Source organism: Heloderma suspectum, chromosome 4, assembly GCF_057233095.1.
Source record: "Heloderma suspectum isolate Gila_16-S chromosome 4, 16-S_ref, whole genome shotgun sequence".
Classification (NCBI taxonomy): Eukaryota; Metazoa; Chordata; class Lepidosauria; order Squamata; family Helodermatidae; genus Heloderma; species Heloderma suspectum.
The window spans coordinates 251,561,913-251,583,565 of NC_139461.1; the positions used below are offsets into that span (position 1 = coordinate 251,561,913).

Genomic DNA, 21,653 nt, shown 5'->3' on the forward strand with positions numbered 1-21,653 from the left:
AATGGCCAACAGCTTTTTTTATACATTTATTTCTGCATCTGAAGAGAAGGGAGGGCACTGACCACAGCGAGGGCTCTAATCGCTTGGATAAAAGCAGGGGAAAGACATTGCTCAGGATCTGCTACTTACTATAATGATCTCCATGGGAATGGGGACTCGGATCTTTTTCATGTATTTCATATTCAGCTCTTTCACAATTATCAGGAGCACAGTGCTGATCAAGGCAAACACCAGAGAGGCTACATTGGTCTTAGGCAGGTTTTTGCAAATATCAATAAAAGTCTAGAGGGAAGGAAAAACAAGAGAAGAATTAAGTAATAAAAAGAGAGGAAGGGGCCTCCTCAACATGCCAGCAGGACTGGAAGATATGCCATGGCATTTGCTCAGGCAGACGCAAAGGGTTGCACCCAATACTAATTCCATTCATTTCAACAGCTCTACTCTAGATAGGACTAACATTGGATACAACCCAATGATGGCACATTAGTGGCCATTATTGAGCCTGGAAGTCTATATCTGACTGCAGTAGCCAGCACTCCAAGCAGCATAAGGAGGTGCAATCCCTGCAGGAGTAGCCAACTAGGGATTAATTATAGGGTCAGTAAGTAGGGCCTGACCAGACAGGATGCATTTAATCTGACTTGTTGTTTCCAACAACAGCATCCAGCTGGGACCTTAGAGGAAAGTTCAAGGGGCTCACAGCAGGAAACTTTGGACTCCATAACTCCATGAAGGCTTTCCTCTAATCCCTTATAATTAAAATGTGGTAGAATTAATAGTAATTCTCATTACTTTTGTGCATATTCCCTAGTATTGCAAGACCTTTAGAGCACTCCTGTAGCTTTTAAGAGTTGCCCAGAAGAGAAAAAGCCTCACGGGTGGAACTTCTTCTGTCATGCAGTGGGAAAAAAGCATATCAAGCACTCATTATTACATTTATTGTAATTCCCCACAAATTTATCCAACTCTGGCAGGGCCGAACTACTTTACATTTACTTGGGGGCATAATTCATTAATATCCTTCCAGATTGATTTTCATGTAGTTAAAGCATAAGCAGACAGGTTTGGGCAATAATCATCATTCTCATATTGCTCACTTACATAGACAATGGCAAGGGGCCCCGTGTAGGATTCAATCTTCACGCCAAAGATATACTTGAGCACTGAGATCAGGATCTGTAGGCCAGCAGCTGTCATGAAACCCCTGATGAAGGATTCTGAAAGGTAGATAGCAACAAAGCCAAACTGCACGAATCCCAGGCATATCTATGGGCAGACAGAGAAACATGTCAGATGGTGAGTGGAACCCCTCAGAGGAATAACCTGCAGTTCATACTAATGTCCAGAGCAGTCTCTGGTATGTGGAAATGACTGCTATAACTCTTCCAGAAGGGATTTCCACCAGTGTAGGAGTATGGCACAAAGCTGACATATGTGACCCCTCCCTGCTGCTAGAGGGATGAGGTAACGGGAGACAAGGTGGAGCAGGGCTCTTCCTGGCACACCAACATTTAGCTGTGGTTTAATCCCTGGAAAGAGTATCCCTGTTACATCTGTGACTTGCAGCTTCACACATTATGTAGCAAACATGGTAACAGCAGGGGAGGGTACCTTGTGGCCTTCCAGATGTTGTTGGATTGCAGTTCCCATTAGCCCTAGTTAGCATAGCCAAGGGTGAGGGCTGATGGGAGTTGCTATCCAACAATATCTTGAGAACCACAAGTTGCCCACCCCTGATGTACAGGAAACAGAAGAAAAGCATCTCAGTCACCCATTATTACTTTTATTTTCATTCCCCACGTTTATACAATACGCCAACTCTTGTAGTGCCTGACCAGTTTACATTTACCTGGGGACTTAATTCATTAATATTCTTCAGACTGATATGCACGTCGCCACAGCATAAGAAGGCACTATCATACTATCAATCTTATACAGCTCTCATATACTAAACAGATGACATACACGCATGAACATGTGTCTTTAAACATCTGTGAAGTAGGGATGGAGGAGAATTCTGCCACGTATCTCGGTGAGGCCGAATGCCAGTGCATTCGGCCCCCTGAAACCTGTGGCGGAACGAAGCCCCCCCCCACCATGCGAAAGGCACGCGAAACGGAGCACTCACCTGCTGCTGTTCGTGCTGCTCTGCGAATGGCGGCCGCGTCTGCAGCCTCCATTCACTTCACCATTTTAGCTGTGATAGGCTACATAAATACCTTTTGTGTCCTGCGGAGGCAGTGATAGACTATGTAAATATTTACGTAGCCTATCACGGCAAAAAAGGGACGCAAATGGCGGCGGCTACAGCGGCCGTCATTTGTGTCCCTGCACAGCCCAGCAGTGGCCGGATGTCGCTGCAGGCTGCCCCGGCCGGCAGCTCCGCAGAGTTGCTGCGGAGCGGAGCCAGCCGGCAAGGATTTCAGGGGGAGGGACAGAGCACCTCCCCCTCGCACTGCGGATGTACGAAATGAAACAGGTAAGTCGTTTCGTACATCCCTACTGTGAAGGCATTTGGGGACCTGGCCCAACCAGACTACCCAGATGTGTTCCCATATGTGGATGTTTAGAGGCATGTGTTCATGTGTATATGTCATCCATATACTACAGGTAGCTATCTTGTTTTCCACATTAAATGTGTTCTTATTTACACGGTGGTAACAGGCTATCTCTGAGCCTTACCCACCAACAAGTGCTGTCTACACCAGCCACAAAATCTATCCATTCTGCTTTCTCTGATTAAGAAGAATGCAAATTTAATGTACAACTACAAAAATGACTCTATTACAGAAATATTTTTTTCCACTGCATATTTTCAACCAGTAGCTGAAAAGTGCAGAGAGTGTAAAATCAAAACAACCATTGTTTTGAACAACTTCACAGAAGAATTCCGACCTCAATGTCCCTAAATTCAGGCAAAAGATACTGTAGTCTCAAACATCAGCAACCCATTGCACAGTGTACAGCATCCAAGTAATGTTGTGGAAGAAAACAGATGAAGATCATTAACATCCTTGCAAACCCTACTGATCAATCAATCAAGCACTAAAATTGTAAGTAGGCTTGATTCTTCCAAATGTTGGTACAGTAGTCTCTTTGCTTTCTCTTCTGTTCAAATATGAGTAGCTAATGTCCAACTCTGTGCAAAGCCATTCTACATGAGAGATGGCGAACCAGCCTATGGGACCTCGGGTGAGGCCTCTCCCCAAACCTACACAGTTCTGAATACAGGGCATCTTTACCTGTATTATAGCTGTCAGACAAGCCAAGGTGGCAGAGATCTCCAGTCTTGCTGCTTCCATGGCTCCATTGTTAATCATCATCTCATTGGCTGTATAGTTGAAATACTGGAATTCAGAATCAGGAGCTAACTCATGGCAGACGTTCCCCACAATAATACTGATGACTGCGAATGTGCCTGTGGGAAACATAAAGACTGAGCTTATGTTTTCATGCATAACATCTTCTCATGTATGCAAACCCAGTTTCTGCTGGTCTTCAGATGGCTTCGGATTTAGGGTGGCCAGATGTCCTACTCTATAGAGGATAGTCCTCTATTTGAAGGGTGGCCAGAGCACAGTCCTCTATTTGAAGGTATCCTCTAGTTGAAGGGCTGCCAGTCCAAGTCCAGTTTAAAGATAACCATAAGAAAGGAAAGGGGCAGGGGCTTGAAGTTACCCATCAACAACACCTAGACAGCACACAACCTACCTGGTCACAGTCTTCCCTGCTATGGTGAGATGTATTCTATTTCCAGTTAAATTATAGTTATTTCTAATTTTGCATCTATACATATTAATTAATATATGCAAATGTCATGCAAATTGGTATCCCTTTTTGTCCTTTTTTTGGCTGTGTGCAAGTGGTCACTGTATGAAGATTGCAGGTCTGTATAGATCAACGGCCCAGATTGGGCTACTCAGCAGACTAATGCACATAACAGATGGGTGGAATGACTGGCAGCAAGGGAGTGAATGGAAGCTAACTGGTGATTGATTGACTGATTATTATCTGTATAGAATGATCTATGGGCTAGGTTTTTTTTTCTTAGCCTCACAATTGGTGCTTGTAATTGAAGCTCTACAGCAAAGGTGGGGAACTTCTTTACCGTGGGGGGCCGAATTGCCCCCCCACAGAGCCCTCTCCAGGCCAGATTATGTCAGTGGCTGTGGTTGGCTGGAGGAATCCAAGGCTGGGGAACCTCCATGGGCCAGAGATTCCCCATCCCTCCTCTACAGTCATTTTATTAATCAGCTGGGACATCAAACTGGAAAAAAAAACACCAGCCAATGTAGGAAAGCTCAACGAGGTAAGAATACATACAGAGGGTTGGATCCAGATTTAGTCAAACTTACAGTAGACCCATTTAATTCAGTGGGAGTTAAGTTAGTTATGACTAACTTAATTCCTGTTGATTAAAATGGGCCCATTCTAAGTATAACTAAATACATATATGTGCATTCAATTCAGCCACTAAAATGGAAAATATGATCTTACCTGGGACCATCTGATGAACACCTCCTAGCAAGAAATAGGTTATCAGAGGAAAGAAGGAAGAATAGAGCCCATTGATTGGAGGTAGGTTGGCCAGCAAAGCAAAGGCCATGCCTGAAAAACACAAGTGAAGAACACATCAGATCTTCCATCCTAAGAGATGGCCTGCTGTGTTATGCAAACAGCATGCCATTTACAACATGGCAGGATCTGCACTGCATTTCAAAAGATGCTACAGACATGCACAGACACTAAACATAACAGTAAATCCAACACGGCACCATCATTCTATCACGGGTGGGGGACCTTTTATCTGTTGACGATTGCATTCGCTCAGGGGTATTCTATTGGATGCCAGATGCTCACACTGGGCAGGGCTGAAGCCAATGGTGGGTGGGGCCAGAGCCAAGAGTACTCAGGGCACCCTTTTCTCTTTCTTTTTCTACTTCTCTTTCTCTCCCCGCCCCCTTCAACTGCCAGCATGCTGTTGGGAGAGGGACAGATCACTTTTGCCAGAGGTCTGAACTAATTGCTTCCAAAGGGCTTTTAAAATTAGGCTGGGGGCTGCATAAAATTAGGCCCTAGGGCTGGAAATTGCCCAGCCTTGGTTATCAGAACAGTTGGGCCACAGAGAAGGAATTATGAGCAGGTGACAGACAGGTGTTAGGAGTGACCACTGTAAACAACCACACTCAAAAAGCAGGCCAAGGGTGCAACTAATGTCATAACAGAAGTGAATTTGGTGATATATACAAGCTACATACGCAGACAAGCCGCCTGTATGGATTCATAACTGCCTATATAGATCCATATTTCAGAGCTGAGTTTTTAAAACCTTAGCATGGAACAGTCTCATTGCTACAAGTCCACAGGGGAAGTAAGGTATGAGCCAGGCACCCATACCAATGCCCCCTCCCTAGAAGGGTCTGCTCACACAATTTCGGAGTTAGACTGTGTGACAGAATTCTAGAGGGCTGTGCGTTGATGTAGACACTCTGGCTCATGTGTTTCTTCCCCCAAACAACTGTGGTGATGGGGCAGCTAAATGTGGTAGAGTTTTAAAAGTATGGACCAGAACAGACTAATGGGGCTTTTAAAAAGTACCTAACTAAATGTTTGAATGATATGGATAAGGCATATCCTTACGGATGTCCTCTCACCTTGAGGCACTTGAATAGTCCCAGCACTGATTCCACCAAGGACATCAGGCACAATGTAATCTTTGATTTTGTATTTTGGAAGCCATACAAGAATGGGAAACAGGCTGTACAGGATGAGTTTGAGTCTGGATGGTGAACATCTGGAGAGAAAAGGGAAAAAAGCAGACATGGCATTGATAAGAAATATTTCCACTATTAGATTTCTGGTGTAAAATGTTAAGAGGGCTGCTGATCGCTCATTACCTAAAGCCTCATGCAGTCAGAGAATAGAGCTTGCTGGTTTGGTCTTGTGGTTTTCTACACCCACATGGTGCTGGCATGAATAACAGAAGGCACAACGGAAAAAATGCATCACTCCTATTATTCATAATTAGCCTCTCATTGCGTTTAGTGCAGCAATGGGTCAGTACCCCGTTATCCCAGCCTCTGTTAAACTCTGGAAAACATGATCCCTGGCTAAGTTCTGCCGATGATGTTTTCTCAGGTTTGTTTTTTTAAGTTGTGACACACACCAAAATTAGGATCCTGTGTCCTAACCAAAACACATTTTGGCAAAATTGTTATGCCTGAGATGTTACTGGGAGACTAAACACAATGAGTGTAATAAGCCACTACATTATTAGTTCAAGCAGCCCTAGTACAACCTGCTCAACGGATTAGCTAATAGAACACGGTAAGCTTGTGTGGCCTACTTCTACAGTGAGACACAAGAAAGAAACAGGATATAACTGCACATTTAAGCACTTAACAGCCTGATCCTATGAATGTTTACTCCAAAGACAGCCCTATTGCTTCAACAGAACTTCCTCCCATAGCTGCCTTGTACTGAGACAAATCATTGGCCCCACGAGCCCAGTACAGTCTGCTCCTGACTGACTTTCCAGAGACTCAGGTCAGGGTCCTTCCCCATACCTGCTCCCTGACCATTTAATTGGAAATGCCAGAGATTGAACCTGAGACCTTCAACATGCAAAGCGTGTGCTCTACCAGTGAGATATGGCCCCTCTCCAAGCATGCATAAGATGGTAACCTCATGTTGCAGTCCTATCATCTCATTGTGCTGGCTGGACAGGAGAGGATGGCTATGAAATCCTTGAAGCCAACATCACTCCAAGCTACAAAGGCAATTTCAACAGCAGAGCAATAGCCATTGCTGTAATCCCACATCTGTCTAAGTGCGATGTCATCATAACTAGGGTGGTGTAAGGGGGATTAAAGTGAGCAGAGTTGGATGTGTGGTAGGGGAGGACTGGAGAAGTGGTCAGCTTTCCCATGGCTAAGACCCACCTTCCCCCACCAGTGTAAAGTGATAACAGCAAAGCAGCTCTCTTAACTAAATCCTTCAGGAGCCCATGATGACTGGTACCCCTCAATGTCCTCCCTGTCCTCCCTATGCTTCTTCCCCTAGCCACAATGGAGGATAGGATTCGTATTAACTCAGCCACCAGTCATGGCACAGCATCAGGAGTATATAAGCCCCAGCAAAGCAACATAGCTCACATATATCATGCTATAGAGCTACTTCTCTGACCCTATAGGACTAAGAGCAAACAAGTAGGGATTTGGGTAATTGGGAACTCTGAGGACAGGGCACCGTGCTCAAACAGTGGATGGCTTTGTCAGTAAAAGCTTTGCTTTGTCTGTTTTAGTGATGTCTTAGTTCTGCCTTCCTCAGCCTGGTGTCCTCCAGATGTATTGGATGAAAACTCCCAGAATTCCCCAACACATCTGGAGAGGACCAGGTTGGGGAAGACTTAGTTCTAAGTTCTTAGTTCTAAGGAAGGTTAGCAGATAATGTCTCTCTTCTGTCTTGCTTGTTACTCAACTCGACTGTCTGCAGGATGGGTCACACAAAATGGGAGAGAGGCTCTAGGGCAGGCATAGGTAGACTTCAGGCAGGTGGGATCTACTTTGTTTGTTTTTTTAATTAGAAACCCAAAGTCCATCAATTGGAAGCATATGTAAAACAGAGTGTGTGTGTGTGTGTGAGAGAGAGTTAAGGGGGTATTAGAGTAAAAATCCAAAGTGGTGCCTTGAAGGTGGAGCCAATTGCTTACTGCACCACCATGAGCCATGTAATAGGATGACTACACATGTAAGTACAAATCTACATCTGAGTTACTACAGATCAGAGATTCTAACAGCCAAATTTAGGGGGGAAAGCCTTTTCCCTTTTGCCACTGCTAAATAATTGGGAGTCAGAACCTCATGCAAAATGTCCAGTGCGAAATGTCCAGTGCGAAATGTCCAGTGCGAAATGTCCAGTGATCTACCAGTGGGTAGGTCCTAATCTACCTTCTGTCCACCCTGCCCTGGGGCATTCTCAGATAGGGATGTATGGATTTTGTTAAATTTGTTCCATCTATGTTTCAGTTGTCAGGCATCTTCCATACCGTCATCCGCTCATTGACAGAATCAGAGTTTTTGTACAAGAATTTTGTTTGTTTGGAAATGTGCATATTAGCACAAGTGTGCGTTTGTTAATGCATATTAGCAGTAATGGACACTTGTACTAATGCACATTCACAAATGAATGGAATTGTGCATCCCCCCCCCCCGAAAAAAAACTTGGTCTACAAATCAATGGAATCCGCAGGACTCGGGAAGAGCCAGTCCACAGCAGAATCCACAGATCGGATTCATAGAAATCCAAACTCATTTCAGTCTGTTGCAGATTTCTCCAACATCCCTATTCTCAGCACCCCCAGTAGGGCTGAGGGTCTGCATCTTGCCACCATCTAGCCACTGGAACCACAAAAACCTGAGCCTGTAGTGGAAACCTCTACTCATAAAGCCACTTCGTCAACAGGGAAAAGGCAATCCAAGAATAAGAATAAGCAGCCCACCTGTCCTCAGGCAAAGAAGTGGTGAGAACTGCCCCCCCCTTTCTCTCAATTGCATTTGCAGCTTGAGCAGACTGCCAAGTTCAATATGAAAAGCTTCAAGCTCATTTTAATGTGCAGTTTTCCATATTAAAGTGAATGGCTTTACTATCAGCTCTAATTTTGCTGTGTTCAGGCTTGCATTCAAATACAGCTTATGCCAGACAAAAGTGTTACGCATTTGTAATAAGTGGCAATGACTAAGGCTACTTCTATTCTTCATCAAGCATTAATGTATCCAGTGGTACATATGCCATTGGACCAGGTACTCTTGGATTAAGAATCTAAAGTAGCTACAACTGTATTTTCTCCCCCAGGTGGCACTGTTCTAAGCATCTATGAAGTCACTCAGTTAGAGAGCAGTTATTCCTTTGGCAGGATTCCACAGTTCTGTCCACTTAAGAGACCATTCAGTCACATTGGGTGCCACCCAAATCTAAAGTCAACATGGGAATTGCTGTGAACTCCAAAGTAATGCGTCCAGTTTACTTAAGTAATGCTTTCTTGGCTATGCCTTCCCCCAGACAACATCTAGGGAATATGTATGTCCACCTTAGTTAGACAGTGCAAGAAATACTGCTGAGAACACAAACATTCTAGTTCAGCCTTCCCTAATTCGGCACATTCCAGATATGTTGTCTACAACTCCCATCATCCCCAGCTAGAATGGCCTGGCTGGAGATGATGAAAGTTCTAGACCAAGACATCTGGAAAGCAGCCTGGGGAAGGTTGTTCTAGTTCCTGTGCCTGGTGGTCAGTTACTTATTTCCTGTGCTTGGATTGTGATTTTATCACAATGTGTGTGTGCATTTGTGTGTGCATCTTATAGCACTAACTTTAAATGGTCTTTGCACTCCTTTCATTCCTTAGATGCAAATCTAAGCAGATCCCTTCCACCATCAGTTTAAAACATGCTTGGAAGCTCAGCCACGGAACTGTGCATCCAGTCAAGCATATGACACACCTCCTGACATTAAATACTTATATGCAGTATGAGAGCTAAATTTAATCAACTATCTGCCCAACTATCTGTAGAATGGGGCCCCAAACCAGAGCAGGAGCTCTACTGTAGAAAGCATTATCTGGGAACTGTATAGAGACTATTCCATCATACAACAGAGTAGTATCCACCAAGTTCCAGACAGTGATCCATTGCCCAATGTGAAGAGCATGCTGGCGATCATACACTAATTTCAATTCTCCAAGTACCGGCCCTTATGTAGGCAAACCTGCACCATCCATGCACAAGAGGGAGGTATCAGCAAGTGCGGGGGAGCCCCAGGGTCTGCGGAAGTACAAAACATTGGTGGTGGGGAAACTGAAAGGGAGGAGACCCCAAAAACAGCCCAATGAGGACTGAGTGTGCCCAGTGGCCAAAAATGCTGACTGACTGTGGAGGGAAGAAATTCAGAAAACTGGAGGGGAGGGGGAATGGAATGGAGTATCCTGAACAGGAACATTCCATGTTGTAACATTTTGTACAGTTGCTGTTTCCTTTCATGTCCACTTAGCAGGGCAGGAAAAGGTGACTACATTGACTACTTCTATGTGTGAGTGTGCCTGCAACAACCTTCTCTAACCTGTTGCCCTCAAGATGGTTTGGATTACAACTCCCACCAGCCTCAGTCAGCATGGCTGACTGGGGGATGCTAGAAGCTGTAGTTCAAAGCATCTAGAGGGCACCAGGTTGGTCTGCATGAAGGGCTCTGTGAGTAAAGGTGGAGCATAGCATAGGACTCACAGAGCAGCATGAAGGCCCAAAAGTTGCTACGTCTTCTGCCTCTCTCCAACACACACACACACATATACACACCTCTGTTAATGATGCACTGTATGGTTGATGGACAGATCAAACCTCACCTCTTGTTCTGACATTTTCTAGCTGGCCTCAAATCTCTGCTTTCCCCTCGACTCCTCCCTTTTCTATGTGTGTCTAGTCTTTTAGATTGTAAGCCTCAGGGCAGGTCCTCTGTCTCGTTTATTTTGTTTTATGTACCACACCTTGTTTCTCTACGCGAACTAGAAAGAATAAATATCACAAGAAGAAATGATATGGCATCTTGGCAGCACTCTTGCGGAAGGTGTCACTGGCTATTCTTTTCTCCCCTTTCTGAAACAGAGCTGTACATAGGAACTTTGTCGTCTCTAGCCCCCTTATAACGGCACAATGCATCATTGGTTAAAACTAACCAAAGTCTGCTCTGAAGCTATACAGGACCAAGAACCTTCCCCCCCGCAAGTGACAATAGTGTGAAGATTTGTCCATGATTGGCATAAATGCCTTCTTGAGCATCTCAATTACCTTACTCTTCTAAAATATTCCTAACGTGTATTGGATTGATTTTTAATCCAAGATGGAGCCAGATTTCTTAGAGGATGTTTATCAATATTAATATTCCTTCCTGAAAAACCATTATATTTGGTCATTAATAAATAAAGCCAAATAGCAGGCGATGATGGCAGTGAATTAGTACAACCCGTTCCCTTATCTGCATCCCTAATGACGTTGTTCTGATGCTGAAAGTTGGAAAAGTGATTTGTTCTTCTCCTATTTGCACAGTTTTCTTATTCTAATCGCTCTTGGCTTTGGCAGTGGAAACATACTTGTCCATTATTGAACAATTAAAAACAACCCCTTGACATCAGAAAAGAAAAACCAGGAATAAGATGCTTTTCATTTTTCACTTCCTTTTGATATCCAATAACCTTTGGGTATCTGGTGCTGCCAAAACCAACTAGGCATCACTGCTTCAATTGCAAATTCTGCATGAGAATTTGTTGGAAAATATTTCTGTTCAGTTTCATTTGTGAATGGGAGCCTATTTGATAAGATGAGTAAGATGAGCCTATTTGCTTCTGGTTTGTGCTAATCTAAGTTATGGGTTAAATTGGATTTAGCAACATCTCATTATAAGTTTCTATTGCTCTATGCCCCCCTTGATATTTATTTCTTAAGATTTTGAAACCTTTTTAAAAACTGGGAGACTGGCATGCTGCAAAGCAAAGCGCTGCCCGCCAGCACCATCTTTATTTTGGTTGAAAAAGTCTTGTGCATTGAAGTTCAGGCTCTACTTTTGCCTTGTACTTAGGTCCTTGGGCAAGTTACGTTTCTTTTATTCTCACCCGTCTGCCTTCTGGGAAATGAGTGTTTTGTGACCAGCCATGTCCACCATAGCAGCCATTTAAAGAATGGGCAAACCCTGCGATAGCAGCCATTTTGTGAGAGCACCCACAACACTCTCCAAGTTCAGAATGTGCCCACTAACCCAAAAAGGTTGCGAACCACTATTCTACTGGGTAGTCCACCATTAAGTGCCAGGCTGTACATAAATCTAGAATGCATGTTTACATTACAACACTAATTTATAGCATTCCACATACCTGAAAAGATTCTTTATTTTCTCTCCAAGGGGATAACTTCTACTTTTCCTCTCAAACTCTTCATCAAAGTAGTTGCTAGGATAAGCTGGACGGTTGATGACATAACGTGGGCGAGCTTCATTCATCTTTGCTTCTCTAAACCCTTCACCCCAAAATGAAATGGAAGTAAACTGGAGTGAGAACTGAGCATCACCAAGAGAAAGACTGTCAGTGAGGTAGGCAGCTTCTCTTATTCTCATTTTCAAAAGCCTGACTTTTAGATCCCAAAGTCCCGCCCTTTTCCATCCCCTTCCTGCAGAAGGAGGGGCCTGGGCCTCACTTGAGGCACCATTGCCTCATGGCTGCAGTTTTAATAATCAATTATGTTATACTGATGTGGAAGGTAGGGTGAGTATAAGAAACATGCACATGGCCAGGTGTCAGGTAGTTGAACACTGTAATCATGACTCTGCCACTGTATTGCTATTTAGCCTTGGGCAAGTCACTTGGCTTTCCTCTACCATGAAGAAAATGGGGTTAGCGATTGCAAGGGTGAATCAGCATGCTCTTGCAGAGATGTATGGTGTTGCAATAAGACTTCACACATATTTTAGAAACCCCTGAAGTTTATATGGGGTGTCTTGTAGATCCCACCCCATAAAATCGTGTAGTTTCACCTCTGTTATGTGTACGTTCAGAATGGTTGCTCTGAGTACTTTATAGCTGTGAAATACAACTCAGTGAATATGCTGTGGAACTAAGGACAACACCAAAATATAATAATTTGACCTATTTTAATTACAATAATGCCAGTCATTCCTGTTCTACGAGTCCTATGCAGTATCAAGGTGTTTCCAGAGGCAGGTAATAAATAAACTCCTCGAGGTGCAGGCCTTAGTATAAACAAAGCTATCAAAGGAGGGGAAAAGAGCACTTTTGCAAGATGATAAGTCTGGGGGTGGAGTGGAAGAATATTCACTAATAGAACAAGGATATGGCTCATTACTGTAGTATTGTGTTAAAGCACTTAGTGCTTAAGAATTGCACTTAAGCAGATTATTTTAGTATTGCACTTAAGCATTTGCAGCTGGGCAAATGAGCACTGAAGGAATTATTATAAAGGATAGAGATAGATTATGAAGCAATTGTAGATGTTGTTGCATGGTTAACATACTTAGAAGAGATTCATCTTAATTGAAGCTGGGGTTGTACTATCAGATAAGGCCTCAGGGTTAGAATTGCTTTGATCTGATAATAAAATATGAGTAAATAATAGATTCAAACTGTGCCAATTTAGCTTCGAAATTCTTGTTAAATTTTGGAACTTCCACACTGAAACTTAACAAGTTACTAAAAAAAAAAAAAAAAGTCACAGTTGAGTTGTGGTTTGTATTATTTAAATTTTAAAACCCTCTATGTGCATTTATCAATGAAGGCGGAAACAAAACAAAATTTTAGAAAGCGAAACAAACATTAAAGAACTGAAATTAGCTGAAAAGGAAATTGAGTTGTTCATAATTTCAAAGTTCTCAAAAAGGTGTGAAAAGAAGTGAGAATGTTCATTTGACTAAGTCAGTTTGATATGTAGTTTTGAAAACCAATGTTTATTTTAGCTGTAATCTGAATAATATTTTTTTAAAAGAGATAGCAACTTGGGGGAATTGTGCAAAACTCCCTCAGAGGACCATTTTGCACAACCAAACCCTGCATATAATTCTGTTTACTTCCAGTGTGATGGAATTTTGAGTGTGTGTGTGTGTGTGTGTATCTGTCGGTGGGAGAGAATAAATGGCTTTGGGGGTTGATCTGTCTTTGTAATAAGTAATCTAAATGGCTTTGGTAATGTAAGGCTATAATCCTAAACGCACTTACTCAAGAGTAAGCCCCATTGGACACAGAGATAGTTATTTCTAAAGTCAGGGATGGGGAACATATAGCCCTCCAGATGTTGTTGGGCTGCAAGTCCCATCATCCCTCATCATTGACTGTGCTGGGTAGGGCTGATGGGTGTTGCAGTCCATCAACATCTGGTGGACTGCAACCTTCCCCACCCCTGTTCTAGGTAAACCTGCTTGGGATTGTGCTGCATGACTCTCATTAATTTGACTGAGAATTTTGTGTGTCTCTCTCTATGCAAAACTATGGGAGCACTTGGATGAAAGACTTCACCTTGTGACCCTTTTCTGAATTGTTTTTTTACTAGCTGCCAGATATATGTAAAGTTTCCAATATAAACTGGGAGTTAATAACAGGTGTCCTGCTGCACCCCACCCTGAGACCGCCTAAGGGAAGGAGAGGGTGAGAAAGGGGCAGCAGAGGTTGCCAGGGGAAAGGCAAGTTTCTGCTAAAACTTTCTGAAATGGGTGACTAATCACTGCTGTCAATAGAGGAATTTAGCCCTTGTCAGTCATTTCAGAATGTACACTGGAGATCCTCCTTTCTCATGAGAATCTAACAAAGGGTTACTCATGGATTGGGGCCCACTGGCTGGCCTCGCTTCTCTTCCTGGAGCATGTGCAAAAAGCAACTCAACCACCTTGATACATGGACATGATTTAGAAGAGGCCGAACCTTCAGTGGAATGCAGAAGTCCAAAGGGCAGAATCAGAGCAAGCTGGTTCTCCTGTGTCTGCACTTGCTCACTATTGTCTTCCAATCCAGACACAATTCAAGATGCTGGTTTTGAATGATAAATTCCTAAAAAATTTAGTATACTTATCTAAATAACATATCTACCTACCTACCTACATCCACCCATCCCTAAATAATATATATATACACACATACATATCTAAATAAAGTTGACAGATTCAGTATTGCATGCACTTTAAGAGTGTAGAAGGGAGAATTTTGGCAGGCTCAGGATTACTACTGCCAACCCTGGTTTAATATCCCGTCTCGTTAACAGTCATTCATACAAATCACAATTTCCTGGTTTGTTGCAAACTGCAGTTTCTTAAAAACCACAACAAGAAATTTCACATTTCCTTCCCTCATATGCAAAGGAGGTGGAGTGCGCAAGTCCAAGGTTCACTGCAGCACATTAAACCATGCATCTGTACTTTAGAATTCTAGAGAAGCTGTACATGTCAGAATTCTCCCTTCAATGCCCCAGATCCCTCATCATATCTATCAATATCACAAAGGTCATAATTTAATTGCACCCCAGTGCAAATGGCAATGCTATAAGAGGCATTTTTGCTTTTTGTTCCCTAGCATTGGAACAGCTTTCTTTGAAATTTGGCAGAAAAGTAAGCTTGGCCAGCTTTTGGAAACAATAGTGGGCTTTATTATTTGTATAATAATTTAGTGATTGGAGATTATATATATGTTACATTCTTTGATAATTGCTATTGATGTTCTTGCCTCCCATGGATCCAAAAGATGTGGGGCTATAATTTTAAATGAAGAGAGAGAGAGAGAGAGACCCTGATATTTTGATTACTTTTAGGAAAAAGTAAAGAAACTTGTATATAAGTTTATTATTTGCCAGTTAAATAAACATCTGTCAAATGGGCCTGAAAACCATGCAATATTCATCCCATCTTGACTACCTTGAGCCCCCAGCTAACATCAAAAAAGTGCGTAGGGAATCTTTGCATACCCTGGATACAATCCAGCAAATGTTAGTCATGACTAAGTCTCAGTGAAGTCAATGGAACTTATGTGTCTGCATACATACAATTCATTACTTAAGTTGTTGTCTTTAGCTGTAGCCAATTCCACCCCCTCACCCCACAAAGAACTTGAGGGCCTAAACCAGCTCTCTGCTGCAATGCCCCATCTCCACCTATGTGTCCATTTCTCCACAGCACAACATACAATGGAGGCTGGTGGCTCCGATGTCAGTGGGGTGGTGAATCCGCTCCGGGTTTCAGGTGTGGAAACACTTTGGATAGCTCCTTTAGAGTTCTGACTGGTTCTGACTGAAACCCGGAGCGGATTCACCACCCCACCGACATCGGAGCCACCAGCCTCCACTGACAACATCTGAAAAGGTCTCAGGACAGCTGCCTTTGTCTTCTCTTCCATGCTTTCTATTGCAGGGCTCCCAACCCTTTAGTTCTGAAATCTGAAAAGTTTCAACTTGTGTTTGATCTAGGGCAAGGCCATCGATAACACCATCTCAGAAACTTGACTCTTTGTGGTGTTGACATCACTGGCCTGTTTGTTTTAGGTGGAATTTTAATCATGGGACTTTTGTTGTTCTTTTGCTGCTTGCCTTCCCTCAACCCTTCTTGCTTTGCTCCTTATTGGTGAGAGTGTCTGCTAGCACCTTTGCTTGGCCGGAAAGACATAAAGAGGAGAGAGCAGTATGTGGTTCCATACTTGAGCTTCTAAAAATGCAGCAGGTGTGCTGTTCAGAAAGCTCAAATACTGAAATAAAACACTGGGGGAGAATTTACCCTTTGCAAATGCAGGTCAGGTTCAACAGCAATGTTCAAATCCTGACCTGTTTATTGGTCAGCTTGCCTGGAGTTGGATTTAGAGACAGCTCTGGGGAATGAGTAGTCTAAAAATGTCTGGAGTAATGGGGAACAAGCTTTGAACCACTGGGGATTTAAGATTGAAAATCCATACACACCTACTTAGGAAGAAGTTGCATTGCATTTAGTACCATGTCCTTCTGTGTAAATAAACATAGGAGCAGGGTTTAGACTAAGTATGAGCATCCAAGAGGCTAGGTATCTGGAGCAAATCATTTGTAAAGGAACAATATGATTGTATGTAGCTTCTATGGATTATGAATATTTCCATGGTAAGACTGGCAATTGTATTTTGTTGTCACCTGTTCCCTGAGAGCTTCACATGAGCCAGTTGGCTACTGGATCCTCAGCCATAACCTGAAAGTGTTCCATTGGTAAGATATCTAAGGTATGTAATGAGGAAAACATTAATATAAGCTCAAGGGGAACACGGATGGCTATTGTCCTATTTTACTGGTAGTTAGATGTCTAGGCTGTTCAGGAATTTTTCATTCCAGTTTTCCAGCTAGTTGTGTACAGGATTTGGTCTTTAGAAATTTGGCATTTCCAGCTGCATGGGATCATTAGATTTTCCATGACACATTTGCATTTGATTGTTGTTTTGATTTCCTGACCATATTGCCATTGGGCTAATTAGTTGGCTAGCTGACCTATATACCTCACGGGAGTCACCTCTATGGAGCATCATTTACTTCCTGCTCTAGACTGCTATGCACTGTTAAAGTCATCAAAGCTCCAACCTAACAGCCAGGTACTCTATTTTGATAGGAAGCGGGAATGGGCTGATGTCTTCCCACACTGTCTTCCTGGTATCTGCTCAGAACAGGAGCACACCTTCCAGTATGTATGCAGCATCTAGACTCAGCAAGTCTGCTCTTGAGTCTTGGGTAGCTTCCCTAGGGCACATTGTTAACTAATTCACAATCTTTTGTTACTGTGAATTAGTTATAGGAGGGGGCCCACCAAAGGGCTCTTTACCCATGGCCCCATCAAACATGGAGCCAGCCCTGAGAATCAGACTTCTTCCACAGGTGATGCTCATGGATGCTCATCCTGGCCCCATTGACTTGACTGGATGTGTCTTTTGATTCAATTGGAGATGCAGATCCTCAAGTGGAACCACTAGTTGTTGTGTGCAGCTCCTCGGCTGTGATTAGAGCTGGACTGGGGCAATTAGAGTTTGGCTGTGGGCACGAAACCTGAGCTCTTTGAAAAACAAAGCCCTGGGAATAAAGGGTGAATACTCTGTAATGCATTTAGCAATATAAATAGAGAGATTAGGCCAGAGATCCTACCTGATCCCTGCTGGTAATGAGGAGGTGGAGGGAAGGATTTCCATGGAACTTGCTATCTGCCTTGGCGAAAGTTTGACTGAACACATGAGGACTTTGGTCTCAAGTTGGGATTTTGCTTAAAAATACATGCTGCTGACTGTCTCTTTCAGTTTATTACTTAGAAGGGGCTGAGAAGAGACTTTGTGTTTGACCATGAATGAGTCCCTTCATAAGCAAAATTCAGGGAAAAAGCTCAGGTGAGATTAAGCAGACTTGAATACACCATACTGGACACATTACAGCCAAAAAGGGCAACATGCCATTACAACAGCATGTGCCTTTGTTCTAAGGTTTGAGTGGGTGAGATGCCAGTTACCTTTGATAGGGCCAAATATTGTTGCAAATAATTTGTAATTTGCAAAGAACCCCTTCAACCACATGACAACAGTTTTAACAAGGCAAGCTTTCACACACACACACACACACCCAGTCTCACCTCTACTCTCATCCATGTGTCTCATCCTGACTAGGAATTTTGGAGCAATCCACAATGAAACCAAATGAGTTCAGGTTTTTATGAATCCAACCCATGGATTCTGCAGCAGACTGGCTTTTCCCCGTTGGGTAGATTCTGTGGACTTGTTTTTTTTACTTCCCGGAATTTTACACAAATTTTGTTATAGAAAAATATGCAATTTAAAAAAAAAAACTGGAAAAATTGCATATTTCCCCCATAGGGTAAAGTGTGAACATGCGCATTTGGGGGCAATTTGCGCATTTGGGGCAATTTGCGCATTTGGGGGCAATTCATATATTTTTGCACCCATTAATTTGTGCACATTTGCATTTGCGCAAATGTTAATTTGCAGAAATTCAGAAACTTAAAAAAAAAATCTGATTCCATTGATGGGCGGACAACAGAACGAAAGGTGCCTGACAATCCGCAAAATACAGACGGATTGGATTTTACGCAACCTGTACGTCCCTAATCCTGACAGCAAATGCAGCCACATGTAGACTGGGTGGAAATCAGCACTGCATACTGATCTCTAGGCTAAACAACGTAGTTATGGGGTTATTACTTTGTCTTAAGAAATCTTGGGTATTGTACCCTGTGAGAGAATTGAACAGGAGTTGAAGAACCGGCAAGCTTAAATTTCACTTCCCCGGATACCTGCAATGGTTTACTGATAAGGAAGGAAGTGCTGGGGGAAAGTGCAGGAAAGAAGGGAGATCCAAGGTCAAGCATGCAACACTGCATAGCTAGCTCTTTATCCAGGAGCCCCTACAGTTGCAGGAAGTTCAGTTCAACTCCTTAAAAGGACGAGGAAATTAAATTTATTCTGCAGTGTTTAACCACACCCATAAAAAACAATGAGAATAAATTAGCTAGTATAATAGTAGTACTAATAATCTTATTGTATGACTATAATCCATAACAAAAACAGAAGGAACATTCAGAGTTGAGCAACAAATTTAGTTCTCTATTTCCTGGCCAGTGCAAATAAGGAAGCATCATTTCAATTATAAAACAACAGAAAACATACACCACCTTCCCCCCACCCTCGTGCACCCCTGTGCACCTGTGCGTCCTCCAGAGCAGCTTTGGGGTGTTGTGGGGTCTCTGGGGGAGGAGGGGAAGGGAAACTCCTATTGTGTGAGTCCACTTGTGTAAAACACTGGTTTTAGCCCATTATGAGACAATATGCATTTCACACATGAGCCTTACATCTGGTTGTGTATTTCCTGGGTGTAAAACCTACATGGACTAGAAATGGAGATTTGACTGATCAGTGATCTTTCTACCCCACAACAGCAAAGGCACAAGAGGCTCAAAGGTGCTTTTAGTATTGTGTACAACTATGCCCTGTGTGGCAATGCTATGCACGCAGTATCATGGCTGCTCAAATTTCCCACTGTTCAGCAATTGGTAGTATAATTGTTGAGCCTTTATCAGCTACAGGTGTACTGGAAAAATGAAAGTCACATTGAGGTTCCTGCTTGGTACTGATTAATCATACCTTGGGCTGGCCAGTCCTTTGAATAAGCGTTAGTTACCCCAGTGCAAATGGTTGTTTGTGCTACGACAGGAAAAGCCACATACTATAAGAATCATTTAGGGTGTGTACACATGTACCTCCCTAGAAGAGCCAGTGTGGGTTTCTCTGGGAGAAGGCACATGTTGCTTCCCCCTGCCTTTACACCATGTACCTGGTCTGAATCTAGTGTGGATTTTTGCCCCTCTCCCCCGTGCTTCAGGCAGGCTTTGAGGTTGTAAAAAAATCCCCCACAATAAACAAGGACCCTGGTATCTTCATTCAGTTTATTCGATGCATTTTTTAAAAAAAGTCAAGCCTTTGAAAATAATAATTGTAAAACATTGCTGCTTAAAACATTATTAGTCACTATGGGAAACAGGGTGGCAGTGACCCAGTTTGTGCAATCCAAATAGCTGCGGCAACAGACCATGGGTTATGCCACAGTTGTTTAACCCTCTCACAGCCCCTGCCACCCAGGTTCAGATGACATGACAAGTTGTGGCCAGGTGATGAATATTTAAAATGGCCACCCAACATGGGTTAACTAAGCCACAGTAGGCTGTTGGATTGTGTGAACCAGCCCTATGTGTCCTACTTTACAGAGGACAGTCCTCTATTTGAAAGGCTGTCAGAGGATAGTCCTCTCTTTGAAGACACCCTCTGTGTGAAGGGCTGTTCAATCCAAGCCTGGTTTAAAGATAAAGAACTATGGGCTTTGAAGTTGCCCATCCACAGTGAGCACCTGAACAGCAGACTGAGCAAGGCACACAGGTCACCTGGTCACAGTCCTCCACACTATGGTAAGACGTGCTGCATTTCTATTTAAATTACAGGGTTTATTTCCAAATTTGCATCCATAGATATAAATTTGTTGTTGTTGTTCAGTCGTTCCGTTGTGTCCGACTCTTCGTGACCCCATGGACCATAGCACGCCAGGCCTTCCTGTCCTGTGCTCTCTCCCGGAGTGTGCTCAAGTCTATATTCATTGCATTGGTGATGCTATCTAGCCATCTCATCCTCTGCCGTCCCCTTCTCCTTTTGCCTTCAGTCTTTCCCAGCATCAGGGTCTTTTCCAGAGAGTTTTCTCTTCGCATTAGGTGGCCAAAATATTTGAGCTTCAGCTTCAGTATCTGTCCTTCCAATGAGCAGTCAGGGTTGATTTCCTTTAGGATTGACTGATTTGACCTCCTTGCAGCCCAGGGGACTCGTAAGAGTCTTTTCCAGCACCACAGTTCGAAAGCATCAATTCTTCGGTGCTCAGCCTTCCATATAGTCCAGCTGTCACAGCCATACGTTACTACTGGGAAAACCATAGCTTTGATTAGACAGACCTTTGTCGGCAAGATGATGTCTCTGCTTCTTACTATGCTGTCTAGGTTTGCCATAGCTTTTCTCCCAAGGAGCAAGCGTCTTTTAACTTCATGGCTACAGTCACCGTCTGCGGTAAACTTGGAGCCCAAGAAAATAAAATCTGTCACTGCTTCCATTTCTTCCCCTTCCATATGCCAGGAAGTGATGGGGCCAGATGCCATGATCTTCGTTTTTTTAATGTTGAGTTTCAAACCAGCTTTTGCACTCTCCTCTTTCACCCTCAACAAGAGGCTCTTTAGAGCCTCTTCGCTTTCTGCCATTAGGGTGGTATCATCTGCATATCTGAGGTTGTTGATAATTCTCCCGGCAATCTTAATTCCGACCTGTGATTCATCCAACCCAGCATTTCTCATGATGTACTCTGCATATAAGTTAAATAAGCAGGGTGACAATATGCAGCCTTGTCGTACTCCTTTCCCAATTTCGAACCAATCGGTTGTTCCATGTCTGATTCTTACTGTTGCTTCTTGACCCTCGTACAGGTTTCTCAGGAGACAGGTAAGGTGGTCTGGTACTCCCATCTCTTTCAGAATTTGCCAGAGTTTGTGGATTGTGTGGATTGTGATCCACACAATCAAAGGCTTTA

The 21,653-nt window shown here is 43.1% G+C and overlaps 1 protein-coding gene across 2 annotated transcripts in view; it reads right to left on the minus strand.

The window, feature by feature from the left end:
• SLC26A9 (solute carrier family 26 member 9) overlaps positions 1–12,042 on the minus strand; it is a 52,305-nt gene extending 40,263 nt beyond the window's left edge. For both annotated transcript variants that reach the window (XM_084853298.1, XM_084853299.1), the window contains exons 1-6: positions 11,918–12,042; positions 5,655–5,794; positions 4,498–4,608; positions 3,243–3,418; positions 1,102–1,266; positions 130–282 (exon numbers count right to left, since the gene is read on the minus strand). In XM_084853298.1, the coding sequence (XP_084709424.1) occupies positions 130–282; positions 1,102–1,266; positions 3,243–3,418; positions 4,498–4,608; positions 5,655–5,794; positions 11,918–12,042 (870 nt within the window). The remainder of the gene's footprint in view (positions 1–129; positions 283–1,101; positions 1,267–3,242; positions 3,419–4,497; positions 4,609–5,654; positions 5,795–11,917) is intronic.
• Between the last annotated feature and the right edge of the window lie 9,611 nt (positions 12,043–21,653).